This window comes from Miscanthus floridulus, unplaced genomic scaffold, assembly GCF_019320115.1.
Source record: "Miscanthus floridulus cultivar M001 unplaced genomic scaffold, ASM1932011v1 os_1455_2, whole genome shotgun sequence".
Classification (NCBI taxonomy): domain Eukaryota; kingdom Viridiplantae; phylum Streptophyta; class Magnoliopsida; order Poales; family Poaceae; genus Miscanthus; species Miscanthus floridulus.
The window spans coordinates 40,721-60,110 of record NW_027097732.1 but is presented as its reverse complement, the minus strand read 5'-3'; the positions used below and the strand labels follow the sequence as shown (position 1 = coordinate 60,110).

The following is a 19,390-nucleotide window of genomic DNA, read 5'->3' as shown; positions in this document are numbered from 1 at the left end:
GTCTAACTGTGAATATCTTGGTTTCATTTTAGGTGTGGCTTTTAACCAGATAAACAATGTAGAATTCGATCAAGTTATAGAAGTAGCTAGCAGATTTGGCCCTGGTGGAAAGAAACCAAACCAGCACCAGTTGAGAGAGAAATTATTGTTTGAGGAAGCTGAGGAGACAAAGAAGATGATGAAGGCACATGAAGAGGAATGGGCTAAGGATGGTTGCTCAATCATGACAGATGCATGGACTGACCAGAAAAGGAGAAGTATCATGAATATGTGTATGCACTGCACCATTGGCTCAAGCTTTCTTGAATCAAAGGAAACCTCAGAAGAGTCACACACTGGAAAGCTTATTTTTGAGTATGTGGATGGCTGAATTGAGAGAGTAGGTGCTGAAAATGTAGTCCAAGTTGTCATAGATAATGCTTCAAACAATATGGCAGCAAAGGGTTTACTTTTTGTGAAGAGGCCAAACATATTTTGGACATCATGTGCAACTCACACCCTGAATTTGATGCTTGAAGGAATTGGGAAGATGAAGAAGTTAAAGGGCTACATTGATCAAGCTAAGTCACTGACCATCTTTATCTACGCACACCATAGAACCTTGGCTTTGATGAGGAAATATACAAAGAAGAGAGATATTGTGAGGCCTGGTGTAACTAGATTTGCTTCCAATTTCCTAACTTTGCAAAACTTGTATGAGAAGAAGGAGCAACTACGGGCAATGTCTCAATGTGATGAATGGGACAAATTCTTAGGTTTGAGCCACATCAAGAAGAATAGCAAAGGTGTCCTAGCTACTTCCACAATGACAAAACCTACCATTTGGAGTGGGGTTGCACTTTGCTTGAGAGTATTTGAGCCACTGATCAAGGTACTTCGCATGGTTGATAGTGATATCAAACCATCCTTGTCATTTATGTATGGGGACATCATAAAGCCCAAGGAAGAAATCAAGATGGGCTTTTGCAACATTGAGAAGATAGGAAATCTCAATCTGTACAACAATGTTATAGAGATCATTAATGACAAGATGAAGGATAGGTTGGACACTCCATTGCATAAGGCTGCTTATTTATTGAATCCATATTATAGCTACAATGATGATCCCATCTTCATGAATGACAAAATCATGGATGGATTCTTCACTGTTGTTGAGACCTTTTACCATGGTGACTATGGCAAGCAAAACAAAGTGCTCAATGAGGAGCTATGCAAGTTTAGAGAGAAACAAGGTCACTTTGGAAAACCTGTAGCAAAGGCTGGCTGCAAGCAATATGATTTCAACCCAGGTAATTCTACAGTACATTGATATACCTTGCTGTTTTCACTTGTAGCAATGTGCTTTTCCATGCTAGAATCTGCTGCAACATTATTTCCATGCTAGAATATGCATCAACATTTTTTCCATGCTAGAATCTATACCTTCTAATTTATTTTAGTGTAATTTAAGTTGATATAAAACCTAGCTATAAGGACTAATTCTGCAATAATTTGATATACCTTGGTATTTTCACTTGTAGCAACATGGTGGACAAATTATGGAACACAAGTTCCAACTCTACAAAGAATGGCCATAAGGATTCTTTCTTTAACTTCTAGTGCTTCTGGATGTGAAAGGACTTGGAGCTGTTTTGAATCTGTAAGCCTCCTGACTCTTTGTGCTTCTATAAACTCTAATTATGTCTATATAACTTGTGATTTCAGACTATTAACTAAAACTAAATTTGCTTATGCAGAATCATACAAAAAAAGGAACAAGCTGACATGTGAGCGTCTCAACCAACTTGTATTTGTTCAATACAATAATAGGTTGAATGCGAAAAATGAAGGCTAAGAAGAATCAGAACATGGATCCTCTTTTGGGAACCGAAGCAACTAAAGCTCAGGGATGGCTTGTTGAAGGTGGTGATAAAGAGGATGGTGAGCCTGTTTCTGGGCTGACATGGAAATTAATTGAAGAAGCTTGTGGGGTTGAATGTGGGAAACTTCGTCGAAGTGCAAGGCTGGCCCAAATGAGAGATGTTAGTGAAGATGAATTTGAGTCTAAAAAAGAAGAACCAATCAATGAGGATGAGATTGACTTTGAATCTGACCAAGAGGATGTGGTCCCAATTGTTGGGGATGAGGAGGGGGAGAATGATGAGTAGTTAGTAGTCACTCACAGTCACAATGACATATAGAAGCTGCTGAATTTTGCTTTTGCATGGCTAGTAGCTAGTGATGGGCTGATGGCTGATCTTTTGGTTATGACATGTGATTGAAATTGATTGCGGTCTTGCTATGATGACCTAATGTGCTTGTGTGACTGAGAGTTGTGATTTATGAGCTGTGAGAACTCAACTAATGTCCTTTTGCTTATTTACTAATTTGCCTTTGGTCTGTGGTCTTGTGCGGTGAGCCTGTGATGACCAATGCGGCAATGATTTTTAGTTTAGACATGGTGTAATATGAATTTATGTACTCATGTGATGTTACGCACTATTGTATTGATATGAAGACATGCTAAATAGCTGCCATTTGTCCGTTTGTGAGTTTGTCAATTGTGATTTATCTTGCTATTGACTATCATTTGACTCATTTCTTTATCATTAATCATGATTTGATTGACATGTGAATGTGGAATCAATACTTGATATTGTGCTATAGATTAGAACACTTATTTATTTATAGTGAAAAATACATATATTTGATAGAATACTTGATTTTTTACATGCACATATATAATTATATGTATTTTTGAAAAAGTATATAACTATTTAGACCGTTTAACTTTGTTTAAACACTGTGTAAACAGCCTAAACGCTAAACGAAGGGCGACCGTGTAAAGACTATTTACCGTTTAGGAAAACATTGCTCTTATCATGCATCATGTCATGCATTCCATCATGTTAAACAAGCATCATTTATTATGTGTAGTGCCTAGGAGAGTGAGAAGGTTCATGTTGCTCAAGTTTTGGAGGAGGTTCATCCACCATGGTGTTGGTGCCAAGTTTAGTTTATGGATTCTGTGTGGAACTAACCTTCTCTACAATGCAGCCAAGCCTCAGAGCATAAACCCTTCTCTAATATTTACAAATCTTTATTACACTTTAAGTCTTGTAAGATGTGCATTATGTAACTAGGAGTTGGTTGAATACCGTTGATGCATGATTACCTTGATATTCAGGTATCCTTAGTTCTACCCTGTTAGTATGAGTAGGTCGATACCCTTTTTGGTTAGTACTGCTTAGACGTCGAATGATGGTTTCATTGTTTGCGAGAAATAGGTTTTACCTTGGTTCGTCTCAGCTCCATTTATGGGTCTTGAGAATACCATGATATATGATAACGTTGAACTGAGACCAGACGGGACTTGATGTTATGATAAGTGTTCTTGGGCAGATAGGTTGCCCTAGTCGTGCTTGTCCCGCCTGTGTCGATTAAGGACCGTTCGTTGTTGGCCCTTGGATCAAGATTTTTGTAGTACTGGCCACATACTCCGATAATCCTAATACCTCACCTATTCCATTATGTGAAAAGGCAACCACGCACTAGGATTGGGAGATGGCGAGAGTATGTGTACCCACCCTATGAATCCGTCTGGGATGGCATAGTATGGTGGAGTACCATACCCTCGGGTTGCTGTAGACCGGTTCATGTTTTGGAGGATCTGAGTGAGGGTTGATATGTGTAGGTTCGCGACCTGCATATGTCGTGTGGTAAGGAAACCCTAGCTGGCCCTAATCGATTCAAATCATCGTTTTCTCTATGGTAATAGGAGACTTGATCCTCACACCATCATCATAGTTAATCAATGGAAACATGGTGACTTATGGATATGAGATAAGATGTGATGAGATGATTAATGAAGTGATTGATTTAGATCAGGTGCAAATTGGATACCCATAATGATATAATACGAAGCTAAAACATTGAAAGTAAGGATCCACTTGTAGTAAGTTTTCTACAAAAGTTTCTTGCTTCAAACCTGCCCATAAGCTTTCATATGCTAGGAGTCTTTTCTTTTAGCTGGGTAAGACTTGTTGAGTACCCTCAAGTACTTAGGGTTTGTTAACCCCTATCATAGGTTCTGACTCTTGCTGCTAATCAAGGTCATGTCGGTGGGCTCGACATGTTCTGGTTGTCCCTTCTACCTTAGGTGCTTCAAGTGCTACTCACCTTTTGAATTCAAGTTAAGTTTTCACTTGCACATGTTTTGTAAACTAATGTTATAAGTCGGGTAAGTTATTTTTGTACCAACTATTGTAATGTTGTGGTAACTCTATGTTGATCCTGTATGAGTTGTAAATTGTGGATGATTCGTGATTCCCCAAGGACACCTGACAGACTACCAAAGTTATCTAGCTCTTATGTGTAGTAGTCAGAGGTCTTTAGGACAATGACATGTGCATGTGGGCCATATAATTTGGGTAGTTCTGCCACAATGTTGAGCGCCGCTATCAAGGCTAAGACCAAGAAGAATGCGGTGGACAATGATAGCCGCAAGAGGGGACCCATAACACAGGCTATGGATATGGTTCGTCCTCTAGGCAGAAGATCACACAAGCTTCGCCAAGGATTCTAGGCTACGCAGCACCTCGCCCAATGCGGATCTAGCCACGTGCTTCTCCATAGCACCAGCGGACATAGAAAGAGAAGGACAAGCAGGCAGCGATAGCTACCAGGGCATGTTTTGAGTGTGGTGGTTTTGGCCACTTCACTCATGAATGCCTAGTCAAGCTATAGAAGCAGCAAGCCATCGCATAGTGAGCAATAGCTCCCAAACACACCAGCAATGTGCCCAAGAACAATGCACAGCTACACTTTGTTACTGTTGAAGAAGCTCAAGTGGATGATGGAGTGATAATTGGTGAGTTATCCATTAATTCCATTTTAGCAAGAATGTTGTTTGATTTTGAAGCATCTCATTCATTTATTCATGAGGGTTATGTTCGAGATAATAAGTTTCCAACTATGGAGTTTGGATTATTGCCCCTGGAATTACAGAAGAGTCTAACCAAATAGTTAGCGAAGCTCGGATTGAAATAGCAGGTTTGGAATTTTTAGCCAACCTGATTGTTCTCAAGTTAGGGAGTGATGTGTATGTTATTTTGGGAATGAAGTAGATGGTTAAGCATCAATGTGTCATTAGGTGTGTACCTAGATCTGTAGAGATTCAGCATCCCTCAGGAAACATGTTAGCTAATGCCACATATCCCACTTATGTAAGGAATGTGTTGGAATAACTCTTAAGTAAGCCATATATCTTAGGATATTATGCTCATGATTACCTTTAACACTAAGGTTTGCTCGAGGATAAGCAAAGGGCTAAGTGTGGGGGAGCTTGTTGGTGGTGCTTAACCCTAATTTCTAACCACCAACTTTCATATAAAATATGCTCAAATAAACACCAAACTTAGACATAGGGCTTTAGAACTAACAATTTGCACAAGTTTTCATGTTTGACCAATTGTAGGAGGACATATCGGAATAGCGCAAGAAATGTACCTAAAGTGGACAAGACATACAACAAAACAAACACTAACACAAATACATGGAAAATACACCAAGAAGGTGCTTTCCGACAAAGCATAAAGCAGACATGTGCAAAGAATAAATGGAAGGGCCCATCAACTCAAGTCATCTTAGTGAAAGACCACCCAAGGAGCAGCCCACATCCACTCAGCAGTCCACCATGCAAAGGTCAAGGGTTGGCCAACCCCTAGGGTCAGCCACCCCCACCTAGCGCCGCTCGGCATCTCCTTCGTCTGGCGGTGGCATGGAGGCATGTATAGGCAGTGCATGCCGAGATTCGTCTAAATATAGCTCTCCAAACCATCCTATGGGTGCTATAAAAGGAGGGGGTAGAACTCTCATTCTAAAGACCACAGAAGGCAAAGATCTTCTTCACTTTTGAGCAACACTCCAAGGGCATAGGCCCTAGATAACTAGTATAGTAGTAAGGGAAAGATGTGAGGGAGAGCTTGGGGAAGCGTGGGGCTTGTCGGTGTCTTCCCAACTTGTACCTCGACGAGCATCTTTACTTCAACAGGTTCTCCCGCTAAGTGAGTATTTTGTGGTTCTTTTGATTATAAAGTCTTTGATTAGTTAAGCTATACTTTTACATGTTTGCGGGTTTGTCGTCCATCCTTGTGGCGGTTGATCTAGTAGAAGGGCCCTAATAGAGACGGATAACCCTTGCATGCATGCTAGAGTAATAGTCAATAGCGTAGACATGGTGTTTAGGCTAGAAGCTATCTTTGTTGACCTTGTTCCCTACAGTTGAAGGGTAGGCGGTAGGTGGTGATAGCCCTATCCGTCCCTTGTATTCCCCCATGTTCGGGTTCAATGTAAGCTACAGGCCGGCCTCGCTTGGTAGACCAGGTGTGATCTGGTGCCCGAAGTGAGCGAGTAATAATAGAGTTTATCTATCCATAGACCCTATAATCATAGGAATCCATCTTTACATCTACTGGCATTACCCTTGTGTTGTCCTTGGATGAATTAGCTAGAAGAGTACCTCGGTTCCCTGTGGAAAATACGATACCTAAATACTTCTGGGTGAAGTGCTACAATAGTACTTCCGTGCGCTTGCAGAATATTTCTGTTCGCATTAAGAAATACCAACAAGCATTTCTAGCATCATTGCCAGGGAATGGTTGCCGTATTTTCTTCGAACCTGGTTTGTCCTCGTATCTGTATGTTTTCTTTTTATAAAAAATACACAAAAAATATATTCACCATGAAAACCAATCCTATGAAATACTGGTCCGCTTCAAAGGGCGAGTTCTCCGAGCCACCACTAAAATCAAACTTTTCATCCGATTGTAAACTCCGCCCTAGCTTAATAGCCATGGTTTGGGCACAACCCTTCTCTGGGCACTATAATGAAAACCCCTACCATCACCAGCACAAGTTCGAGGAGATGTGTTTGTTGGTATATTTAATGCACATAGATAAATCCGCAAGCGCACAGATACCGCTGCAACTTTTACCCAAAAGTATTCCAAGTATCGTATCCATAGGGAAATGTGTGAGATTAACTATGATCTAACTTAACTACGGGTAGCAACAAAGTTGAGATAAATAGGAGTGTAGAAAGGAAAACTAAGGTTCTCTAGTTCTGACTAGGGTAAGCTATGTCTTCTACAATTCAACTAGGACATTACTAGGGAAAGACACCAGCAGAGGATGCTTTCCTTCATAACCACGTCCTACTTACGCCAACAGACAGGAGGTGGACTACAAAGGATCAACGAAGCTCTATAGTCAAGCTATATAGAACTGATGTCACACATGGGATCTACCACCATCCAGAATGCAGGGTGCATCCACGATTAACCTAAGTCTAAGCACCACGCTTACACTTATGATTCATACTTTGACCTAGAGTGTCTATAGATTAAAGCACTCAAAAGAGAGTCATGATCCTGATGAACAATATAAACAATTACTTACTTGAATCAGAAGTTGATTACCAGAGAATTCTCAAAGGCAAGCTCAAGTTTAACTTGGATCCACCAAGGTACAAGCTATAGAGAGAGCACCGATAGGCTGGCACTTCCTCCAAACTCTTCCCTCACTCTCTATCTCACTATTATTTACAAAACTAGATCCTATGGAGGACTAATCTTCTCTTGATAGCTGGCTTTGATCCTCATGATATGATATAGGGTTTTAGGATGGCTCCAGGGAGGGTGGCATGGGCTGGTATATAAAGGCCGGAGCATCCAACATGAGCCCTTGGATCAAACTGACTTAAAGGATGGCGTAGATGCAACCTAGGAGGCATTGGAGAACCAACATTGCGACGTGGAGGCTGACAGGTTGGCCTAGGGGTCGGGCGTCCTACAGGTCAGGCTGGCCAACCCCACTTGGTATGCTTTAGTGGAGAGGCTCCTAGAGTCTTCTAGAATCTTCTCATGCTATTTACGCGATAGAATTCCGTAATTTCCTTTGATGAATAGGTTCCCCTTGATAGTTTTCTGGATAAACCCTGCTGAAAACATAGATTCACCAAAACTTATAGAATTTATTAGTTGAAACCCCTATACCTATGTTTGGTGATGGAATTAAGTATAAATACATGTTATGTTGATGGTTTATAATTGATGTTAGTGACCGTCAACAAGTTCCCCCAAGCTTAACCTTTACCAGTCCCTGAGCAAAGCTAAACTCAGCAATGGATTAGGACTTGCTACAATGTTTTCATGCCTCAAAAGTTCACATGCGTTCAATCAAAAATTCTCCTCTGGATTAGAATAAACTGATCTGACTTTCAAACTTACCCATATTACCTTCAACCATGGGGCTTCTTAACCTTAACTTGGGTCTTGAGCAATTGAAAGACAGAACGATCAAGGCAAGCGCTATGTCTCAAGTTCTTTGTTCCACCATTGTTCCAGAGTTTTTATAAGTTTTCAAAATAAAACTCATAGATTCCATTATATGACACTCTCAAGTCTCTAAATATATGTGGTATTTGTGGATCCTCACCAAAGGCAGTAAAAATGTTATGCCTTTTTTCTCTTCCTACAACTAAAGCTTATGTGGAGTTTATAGGTAGGGAGAAAGCTAGAGCATACTTGCAATGCATATATTGTAAAGTCAAACAATGGATCCAAAGAGAGTTGAGTCATACAATCAAATCAAGATGTGCATGTGTGTGGATATATGGTGGCTAACCTAATTCTACTATGCTCCTTGAAAACATATCTCTCGTTTGAAACTTGGAAACATTTGCTAGAGAGCAGGGGCTATCTTATTCATCTGTCTTTCTCTTCTCTATTTTTAGGTGGGCATCTAAGTACCCATTGTTTTAGATATCTCGGACACTTGTCCATTTTTTCTCATCTCTTTGTTTCTTCTTTTTTTATGAATAACTTTTGCATAGCCCCATGTCTCTTTTCTGCAACAAAACTTTGAGAGATAGCAACAAGAGCTTGGAGCATTTATTTGGTGGATGAAAAACCTATCAAGCATGCTATGTGTTCACTCCTAGTGTAGGAGTAAAACATTTTTTGGTGGATCTAGATGAAATACATGTTTTGCGTACTCCTAATTAGGAGCAACAGGTATCTGTGGTGTGTACGTGATCTTGATTTTAAGAGCATGACAAACCTCTCATAAGGGTCAACAAAGCTTGACAAAACTCAATGCAAAAGCAAGCAACATATGTGGACATTTTCCTAGCCTAAATAACATATATGGCTCTAGTGGGAATTCAAGTTTTGTCATACAGGAACTCATCATGTAGCATTTTTGTGTTTTTCAAAAGATAAATCTCTGGAACTTTAGTGTCACTTGGAATAAGATAAACAATAGCTCAGACCTTCTCATATCATATCCGTCAATTACCTAGACTTAGATCAATCATTCACTACCCACGAGTTTCAAGTTCAGAGTAAATCTTTATATCAAATCAGTCGTATCCAAAACTCAGGAGAATTTGAGGCTGAAAATGAGGTACTTGAAAGGAATTAGAATAGAGCAACTATTCATTATTTCCATTTAAGAGATTATTTTAAGTACTCCTTATTTTATTCAACTCTTAAAAATAAATTAAAGCAAACTAGACACACCTTTTTATTTTGTTTTGACTTCACCATTTTCTTAACTATTTAAAAGAAACTAAAACTAGAACAAAGGGAAAGCATACTTACCTAGATACACGGGAGTCCTTCTCCCCAAGCTAGCTCTTTCGGTGAGGGTTTGGTGTTTTAAGTCCTTCGAACTGGACTTCTCCTTGTGAAGTTCATTGATCAAGAATCTCAGTTCGCTCTGATGATGAGGATTCTTGTGGTGGTGCCTCTAATAGTGATGTCACCTTTTTCCGCCAAACACGTCTTGGTTTTGAGTTTTGATTTTGGTTTAGCAGGTTTAGAACCTTTACTTGTAGAAATTGGGGAGTCGACTGTCTTCCCCCACACTTTGCTTGAAGTGTGTCATGCTCATAAGACAAGGTAGAGATCAAGTGCATGGGCTCTGTTGGTGGGAAACACCAATAGAACCAAAAGTTTACTTATTCTTCTCTAACCTTAGGCGCATTGAACAAGATGAAGTTGATGTTGTGTGTTTCATTCACTTATGCCATGGGTGATAAGATCAAAAGATTCAGCTGCTTAACCTATGGAAGGATTGTCCATAAGGTATTAATCTTTACATGATTATGACTATCATCTTCCAGAATTAGAATGTGCACTATTTAGCTTATTTGGTTAAGACTATGGGATCAAGAAAGTGGTGCTAGGAACAAGCTTAAAGAACAAGACATGTTGAGCTAATCAGGTTTGATCAAGTAAATTGTAAGTCAAACATATTTTGTTTCTTATTTATGTGCCTACCAGAATCAAGGAAAAGCTTTTTAAATAATGACCATTTCCTTAGGATGTTGTCTTCGTCATTGGAGCATAATGTCACCATATGATGAAGGGTAGATGACTCGTGATGGTCCTTTAGTATAGAGCTTTTTAAATAATGACCATTACTTTAGTATAGAGATTATGTTTTATACAAGCATGGCTCAAGGCAAAGGTAACTTGCAGCAAAAGACAAAGTGAATGAACTTTGGTACTTACAGTTCTTTCATCCATGTTGAATGAGGTATGTAGTTCTTACATCTATAATGAATGAGTTGTGTCTTGCTTCATCTCTGATTTGAATTCATCTCATGACTTACCAATATTAAATTAAAAGTTTCCTGCATAGGGTTAGTCCAACAAAATGACCAGTATCTATTATAGCATATTCTTGGTTCAAAAATCAACCTAGACACCACGTCTAATTTGATTCTGGAAGGCATTTTAACCTAAGCACCATGCTTAATTTAAAAGCCTTTGGAAGTACGATTAGCACCCCCTAAAGTAAGCTCCATGCTTAATTTAAAAGATGTATGAACATATTCCAAACCTCAAACATACTATAGTAAACAATGGTAGCATGAAAGCATTACAAAGATTTATTCTATTGGAGATGAAAAAGCATGATTTAAAGGTAGAGACAACCAAGATGAATTAGCAACATGGCATAAGATTTTTCAAAGAAGCCCATTCCTTAGGCTTGAATTTTGCAAGGCAAAGTCAAGTTTGGATGGATGTGATTCAGTGTTGCATGATGATTAGTTGGACATACCTTGAGTCATCATCCTTCATTCTTTTTGCTTCAAACCTAGAATGGTTAGTGACAAAAATACCTAAAGGAATATTTTCACAATTATATTTCTATGGTCATTTCACAAGGGCATTATTGCGAAAGGTGAAGGTTCATGTTATCTCCCAAAAGTGCTTGTTTAGGACAAAAGCCTGTCCTTAGGAAACCTTCAAATTGTATCTATTTGGTGAAGCGGTTTCCCCTCCAACACCAATCTTTGGGTGCCTATCTCAAGATTTATGCTAATGAGATTTGCAATATTTATGATAAACATATGCATATACAACCACCCTTTCAAAGTCTTTATGAACAAGGAGTATGAGGGGATTGAAGATCTTGTGTGTGGCAATGTTAGAGAGACAAAATGATTCAGGAGATTTCTTATGCGAGCATGGATTCGATGAGGTGTTAATGAAATAGCTTCCATGCTCATCTATGTTATCTTCCTTTTCAAGTTTCAAGGTTGATTCTTCATGAATGTCCATAGGTGAAAACATTGTTTCCATCATTCCATGGCTATGACATTCATTGGATGTTTTATTATCCAAGATTTCCCATGGATTGGTGGCTCTCGGGTTGATCTCGTCTAAGGCCTCCTCCCAACTTGGATGAGTCATGTGTAACACCCCAGGTGTTTGTCACCAATTAAGCAATGGGTTTAAACTCAAACATGACATGTTAAGTGGTGATGAAAGTTTCAAGATCAAATCTACAAAATGAGCGACCACTTAAACTTGGACCATGCACCATTGCTTACATGTTGCCCTTTCCAAAAAGTATGCTTGAGTAATGTTGGATCTACTTCTTTTATGTGCCCCACATCAATTTCCACCCACATGGATGATTGGAAAAGTTTCGTGAAGTTTGGAATCAAAAAGTTACATGAAATGATAAGTTATAATCTTTCTTGGATTGCTTTATTAAGTGAATGGAATTATAGATCGTCAACCAAACCTTGCTACCTTTCCCAAATGACTCAAATTGAAATCTACAACAAAAGTCATGAAGGGTTCGTGTTGAGCGGAGGACAAGAAAATACCTCCATCGGTCTAAAACTTGGATTTAAGCTTTACCGCGATGCTACTTTGACCGACGTTAACCAATTGCTTATAGTGCTTGCATGGAGTTACACCTTAAATAAAAGTTGAAGTTGAAGTCGAATAGAACCAAATTTGTTTGATGCTCAAGAACTAGTTTGGTCCATAACCTAGTCAAACAGAGCTCACAAGATTCAATGAACCGCTGTTTTTGGAACCCTAAAATTTGGCTAAGTGTAGATGACGAACTTCCCGTTTTCAGTTTCAATGTACCCATATTTGGCGAATTTTAGTTTGCAAACCATTTCGAATTTGGGAAAACTCCTTTAAGGAAAGTTAGAGTCCTCTTGTAGCCCTACACAACGGTGTAATTGGTGGAGCAAATAATCGATCGGTTTAGGAGATATGATGGGAGGAAAATGGGATTTCAGCTTGTATTTTCGCGGTGGAATTGAAATTTTGAATTTGATGAACAGTAATGTTCATGGCCGACCGCTGCAGTGCTTCGTTGCCGCGTGGCCTCCAGTGCCCGTGCCGTTCGCCAGCTCGCCTTCTTGCCGTGCTTAAGTGCAGGACCGAGTTTCCCTGTCCCCTCCACTCACTCCCTCTCCATTCTCCCTCTCCCTCTCTTCTCTGCCTCTCCCTGCCAGCGCCATGGCCGAGTGGGCAAGACGCCACTGCTGCTGATGTTTCTCTCCCTCTCCTCCTCCTTCCTCCAGCTGCAGCCACCATCTCCGCCTCATCCCCTCTGCCTCACGGCCGTAGCGCCGTCTCCCAGGGCTGCCGGTGCAGCCGGCAACTCTGCCACCAGCAAGGCCGCCACGGCCGCCGCTGGCTCACATGGCCAGGAGGCTGTGGTCCGCTGCTGGCCGGGCCGAGACTTGGCACGAGTGAGGCCCGACGTCGCCAAGCGCCAGCACGGGTTTCCCGGTGCTCCGCCGCCGCTCCACCATCACCGAAGAGCCCCCTACGACCGTCACCGACGAGCCACAGTGCCTCCTCTGCTTCCTAATCCCGTCAGGGACTGTTTACTAGAATTCGACGTAAGTCAGGGGCCTAGCTGCAATGTCATTGACTCAAGTGAATAGTGCTTCCGAGGACTTATTTGTTGTAAATCGGGTAAAACTTTGAAACTTCATAGTAAATCATAGGAAATTCGTAAATTAGCAAATGAGGACTTTTTGGAATCCTTGTGAAATTCTCTATGCACTAGATCTATAATATGTCAGGTTATAGTTTAAAGTTGTAGCTGTAAAAATGGATTTGTGCAGTTAGGGTTTGAATGCTAGTCTTATTTGTTTTTTTTATAACTGCAGTTGTTGTGCTCAAATAATTGTGAAATTTTTGTGGAGTGCTACTAAGATGATTTTTGTTGTCTGGTAAAAATTTCATGAGTTTAGGATTTATATTTTAAGAGTTATAAAAATAACAAATGCCCTGTAATGCTTTGCTCCTACTCTGAATAGTTCTGCATGTTTGAATTAATTGGCTCAGTTAAGTTATGAATCATGACTTGATGAAAATACATGAGTTGTAGTACTTTTCTTAAGCTTTCCAAAAAGTTAAATATCATGATTTTTGGCTAAGTAGATCTTGAGTTATACTTGCTTAAATCTCTGTGGCTGTTTCTGCCTAAACCCAGACAGGGTTTCCTTGTTCTTACTGTGGGGCCTTCTTACTAGTAGAATTAGCTTTATGTGTTTACAACAAAGTTATTTACAATTTGCTAAGCTTTCTAAAAAGTCTAGAACCATATTTATTGGACATACATAACTCCATTTATAGCTGTTTAAAGTGGCATGTCAGTTTCTGTCTATATTTTTGACAGAGATGCAATTATTGGATTGATTGACCCTTCTAACTGTAGAATCATCTTAATATGAGAATAAGAAAGTTGTAGGTAACTTCCTAATATTTTCAAAAAGTTATGGTTCATGTTTGTGGGAGGTCTAGAACTCCAGTTATGCTTCTCTGAAGTTTCTATCTGTTTTCTATACCACTGCTGTTGGGCTGGATTTGCAGTTTTGCTTGTGCAATTATTTTCGTGGTGTAAATGATGTTTGCTATGGTTGTAGTGAAGACAAAAGTTGTAGCAAATTTCATAATCTTGCTTGTGTTCAAATTGTAAGACCATAGGCCTGATAGTTTAGGAGTTACATGACTTTTAAGTCTTCTATCAAGTTTTGATTTTATTCTGAGCAGGTCTGAAAGATGCTAGTGTTTGATCTAGTTAGGATTTGAATGAGTTTTTGGTGATAATAACAAAGTTGTAGATAATTCATGTATCTAGATTCTGTTAAAATTTGGTGGTATTTGGCCAAGTAGTTTGTGAGTTATGCCTGTTTAAAGTTGGGTTACAGAATTGATTACTCTCTGTATTGTTTAGACCAGTTTTTGTAAATGGGTATATTTGACTTAGTTAACTTGAGAATCATGCTAAGATGATTAAATATGAATTGTAGATAATTTCATAAGCTTTCCATAATGTCTTCTTGCAAGTCATTTGGATTTATGTAACTCCAGTTATAGCTAAATCTTGTAGCTGCTGTTTGCATGTCCAGAAGTTGACAGATTCCAATTATAGTTGTTTGCTTGTATATTGCTAAGTGTGGCTCATACCTTTGATGATGGTTGAGTTAGAGTACCTGAGATCTTGGGAAACTTGTGTCATGCTTGGTGTTGTCATCTTCTTTGCTATCATGGCATGATAAATTGTGCGATATTTATAGTAAGCAATGTGAAGTGCTTGTGCATGTTAATGTAACCTTGTGCTTGTCTTACTTACTGCATGCGATGCAGTGCCTATTGCACTTCCATGTATTCATACACCTGCATCTTGCATCTCATTTACGTACGCTAGATAAACCATGGGAAGGATATGATGTGGAGCCAAACTCGAAGATTTGGGTTTGGTGGATCTATCCCGAAGATGGAACGACTAAGCAAGTGCTAGGACCGGAGATGTCACCAAGTCGGTGCAAGCTAACTGAACTGACTTGTGTCAGATCCCAGGCAAGCCCCGGAGCATTTTAAGTCTCCCAGTATTTTACAAATGATTACTTAAGTACTTATGATTGATGCATTAGGTTATAAGAGTTGAATGGAACCACTTGATGTATATAAATTCCTTGTCCAGATATTACACCTTTAACCGCTATAGGTCCAGGATCGAATATATGCTTAGCCATGCTTAGTCCGGTAGAAGTCGGGTGATATCCTGTCACCTGCGAGATATAGGTGGATACCGGAGCACGGTTGGCTATATTTGCTATCGTGGAAAAGAACCATGGGGTAAAAGTAAATCGAGGTCGGGCGGAGTCTATGTGTAGGTTGACTCATGTGATTCTGTCTGTGTCGATTAAGGACCGTACCGTTGTTGGCGCTTCTGACAAGATTGAACGCATGCCTATCACTTAGCTGGCCGGATAACTCGTTCCGACCGCGAAGCCGAGTAGCTCAACTCAGGCTGGGACCCGTTTTGTTGTGCGCTCATTGCGTGGGGCGATCAGACTGAGCCCAAGGGCAGGCTAGGCCTGAACGTCCTGGCATCTGGTGTCCCAGATTGTGTGGCGCAGTACGGACCCGCGAAATGTGTACCTGAGTTGTACCAAAGGTGACCTAAGGTGACCGTTGATCTAGTCTGCCTGGGTTTGTGTTAGGAATAAATTCCCAGCTGGTTGAAATCGATTCGAATCGCCGTCTCTCCCGGATAGTGAGAAACTTGGCTAGTCCCAACATCGTAGTAATTGGATTATGGAATGTGATGGTTCGAATAAACATGGAATTACTATACCTGCTATGGTTACTATTGTATGCTCTAAAAAGATATACCACATGTTTGGCACAGGATAGTTGCTAATCTAGAGATGGATAGTTCTAATTAACTTGATGATAGAATTATAATTGTATAATTGAGTTAATCGCTTTTTATGCAAAATGTTGTCAAGCTACCTCCACTTATAAAGCCTTGCATACTCCTTGGAGTCAATTTTATTTCTGGTTTATGACGGGTAAGTCTAGCTGAGTACATTCGAGTACTCAGGGTTTATCCCACCATGTTGCAGGTAAGGTTTGACCTGCTGAGGATGGTGGCTAACCACCGATGGGCTCGGTGACTCTATATTCACTTCTCATCTACATGCTTTTGTCTGAGGATGTCACTTATGCTAGCAATGTATTTGGAACTCATATTAATCAAATCCTTCAAAAGCAATGTTGTTTTCACTAATCGGTTTTGAAATCTAAACTTGTATTATTATTTATGAATCTTTATGTAATATTATTTCCGCTGCAAGTCTGCGTATGTGATGTGTATTTGCTTAATCACGCGATCTTGGTTGTGAAGTTGATTTACCGAGGTCCTGCGTGACACTCGGCGGACTACCGGGTTTATATAAGTGAGAGTATGCGCGTGTCAACGGGTTAAGCGGGGACAGCCGTACTTGATCTTGTATAAATTGGGCGGTTCTGTCACAGCTGGTATCAGAGCGAGATTAAGCATAATACTGTCAGGTACATAGTTTTAAAAGCCAAGTTTTGGTTTTAAAAAGTCTATTTTAACTAAAACTTTAGCTACAAGCAAATTTGTTAAAACTAATTTGCAACATTATGCTAGCGACATCCTCCTTTATGCCCAATTAAGGACTATTAGGTGGCTATCTAAGTACTAACTTTGGGGGATGTACTTTATTGTAATTTTTACTTTCATCGTCCATACGGCGTGCTATTGTATGGATGCCGTTCACTTGAATGGTAATGTCTGGATCAATTGCCTCTACGCCCAGGTAAGTGTGAGTTGTGAGAGCCTGACCGTCCAACTATCGGTCTAGGGAAGAGTTAGCTGTGGTTACTGGAATATTTACATGTTACACCCATGTATATATGAAGGTACTTAATTGTGGGTATATCTGTCGGGTAGCTATGGATACCGAAGTATATATATCTAGGGATATATATATGGGGAGTATCTTAGTTTACTTCTTTCATTATGTGCTTATTTATCTCTTGTGGGGATGGGCTGCAATGAATTTGCCTGCAGGTATGCTAACCACGAATGCGTAGATTGAATGTAGCTGACGACTAGCTATATATATCGAGAGAGTACGTGTTATGCCACCGACATAGAATGTGATTGCCGCCTTAGGCTGGCAATTTTGTGAGGACGAGTACGACGAGCATGCATCATGATTGTGCTTGTGCATAAATATGCTTCCCTCACCTTGTTCTAATACTAAGTAACTTGTGATCAATGTGATGTTACTATCTTCCCTGTGTGAGGATAGACAAAATGCCTTGTTCCATGCCGCTTGAATAGCTATGCTTGAAGATAGTGGGTGATTAGCTTTGCCTTGTATGTTTGCTTCCAAAGGAAATAGATGACAAAGTTAATAGTTAGCAAAAGGTTCACCCCTTTGAAAACTAAATTGCTAAATGTAAGTAAAACTTGTTTTGTAGAGATATCCACCTACTCTGTAAAAAGGAAATAAAGGATAACAGTACCTTACTACCATGTTTGCATAATATGTGTAGTAGTGTTGCTGTAGGTGACTGCTTATTATGAACGAACCTTGTGCTTAGTAATAGTCATTTAAGCTAATTGGATTGAGTGTTTCAAAAAGCTTGCTTAAGACCATGATGTAGGTGTGGGTGCTCGTTATCTAGGTAGTGCCATAGGTGTCACCTCTTTTGTCCTCGGTAAGCATACGAGTGTTGAAGAGCGCTATCCTAGAACGGCGTCTAAGTTTTGATAATCTTTTGATTGTCATCTCCCATTTAAGTTCTCTTTTAGGAGCCTGAGCCGGTGCACATGATTGCTAGCCATTGAACGTTGCGTTACGAAGATCTTTATCCATGCCTTTGCTTGACCTTAGGCCCAAGTTTTGTTCCCTTGAACGCTTACATGTGTCGTGGTTGTCCCGCTCCTGTGTGGGAGGACCTTGCTCAAAAATCCTTGTTGAGCCTCATTACTCCTTCTGCTGATGATCTGGTGCAACGCTAATCGCTACCTACCCTGGCTTGGAACCTTTTCCTCGTAGATCCTATCATTACCTTATCAACTAAATCTCTAGTCAGTGCACTGTCTCTGTCCCCCGAATCTCGTTTGTTTTGTCTCCAACTCTTTCAAGTCTCTGGATGTTTATCAGTCTTAATCTCATGTTGCTCCTCGACAAGACCAAATCTCAGGTTAATCATTATCTAGTAATCACTTAGTGGACACAAGGCATATATGGAAATTCAGCAAGAGTCTCCTGCTTAGTTGCCTTCGGCAATTAGGCTATGCTCTCTTGTGCTGTGTTTTAATCTTCGGATCCCCTGCTTGTTGACTCCTAACCTTGTGACTACCTTTGTTTGCTATCCCTCCTTCGCATAGTGCTTGCTCCTATGCAACCCAATTTGCGCCATGTGAGATTTCTTGTGGGTTGTATGTTCAGTAATGATGCCACGATTAGCGATCTATGGTGCCGTGATGAAACCGAGAGCCTCCTATGGGTGCACACATAAGGCTGTGCTGCTCGACACGCGCTGGTATTGAGGTTTCTAGTCATGATCCATTGCAGAACTGCACCGATATGTTATTCTCACTTGAGCTCTTCCTTGGTTATCTCTCCTTATCGTGTCAGAAGATCTGTATGTCGAACTAGATGCAATAGGACTTCCTTCTGGAGTTGTCCAACGGTTAACCTTTGAAGAACAGGTCACTAACAGGAACATAAACAGACTGCAAGAGATGGTAGGCAAGTGACTCGACATGACTGTCCCTGTAATGACGTCGATCCTCTAGTAAGCAACTTATGTCATTTTCATTGGATCAGAAAGGTGCACCACACTTAAGGTTGAACAAGTTATCAGTCGGATGATAAATGGACCAATATATTATGTGCTGTAATAGGTCACCTAGTATATATGAGTTCCTGTCCAAGTTCTCACTCTTTAGGTGCATAAGGATCATGTAGATGAACCGACCTTCCTTGGTGTGACCCCTTTCTGTTGACTCCAATGGCGACCATCTGTATGCTTCGACCACAATTTTTATTATCAAGAGTGAAGATTTGGAACCTTTTTAGTGTTGAGGGACAACTGATTAGTTACCAGTGGGAAAGTTAGTCTTCAGTTAGGTAACGACTAGTTGGTAACTATGAAGACCAGATCTCATAGAACGATGTTGATCAAGGAAACAGCAAACCTAGCCCTACAATGCAAGTGCTACTTCTTCTCCAAATGTGCTA

General features: G+C 40.2%; 1 protein-coding gene across 1 annotated transcript; it reads left to right on the top strand.

Moving 5' to 3' along the window:
* Positions 1-721: 721 nt before the first annotated feature.
* LOC136534062 (uncharacterized) lies at positions 722-2,147 on the top strand. The gene is made up of 3 exons (XM_066526545.1): positions 722-1,289; positions 1,521-1,639; positions 1,830-2,147. The coding sequence occupies exons 1-3, from the start codon at positions 722-724 to the stop codon at positions 2,145-2,147; spliced, it is 1,005 nt and encodes a 334-aa protein (XP_066382642.1).
* The last annotated feature ends 17,243 nt before the right edge of the window (positions 2,148-19,390 follow it).

Bases quoted from the DNA above. Each gene is read 5' to 3' on its own strand.
- LOC136534062 (XM_066526545.1), top strand. From the start codon at position 722: ATGTCTCAATGTGATGAATGGGACAAATTCTTAGGTTTGAGCCACATC. The intron at 1,290-1,520 runs GTAATTCTACAG...TTTCACTTGTAG, and splicing joins GCAATATGATTTCAACCCAG to CAACATGGTGGACAAATTAT. The intron at 1,640-1,829 runs GTAAGCCTCCTG...CGAAAAATGAAG, and splicing joins CTTGGAGCTGTTTTGAATCT to GCTAAGAAGAATCAGAACAT.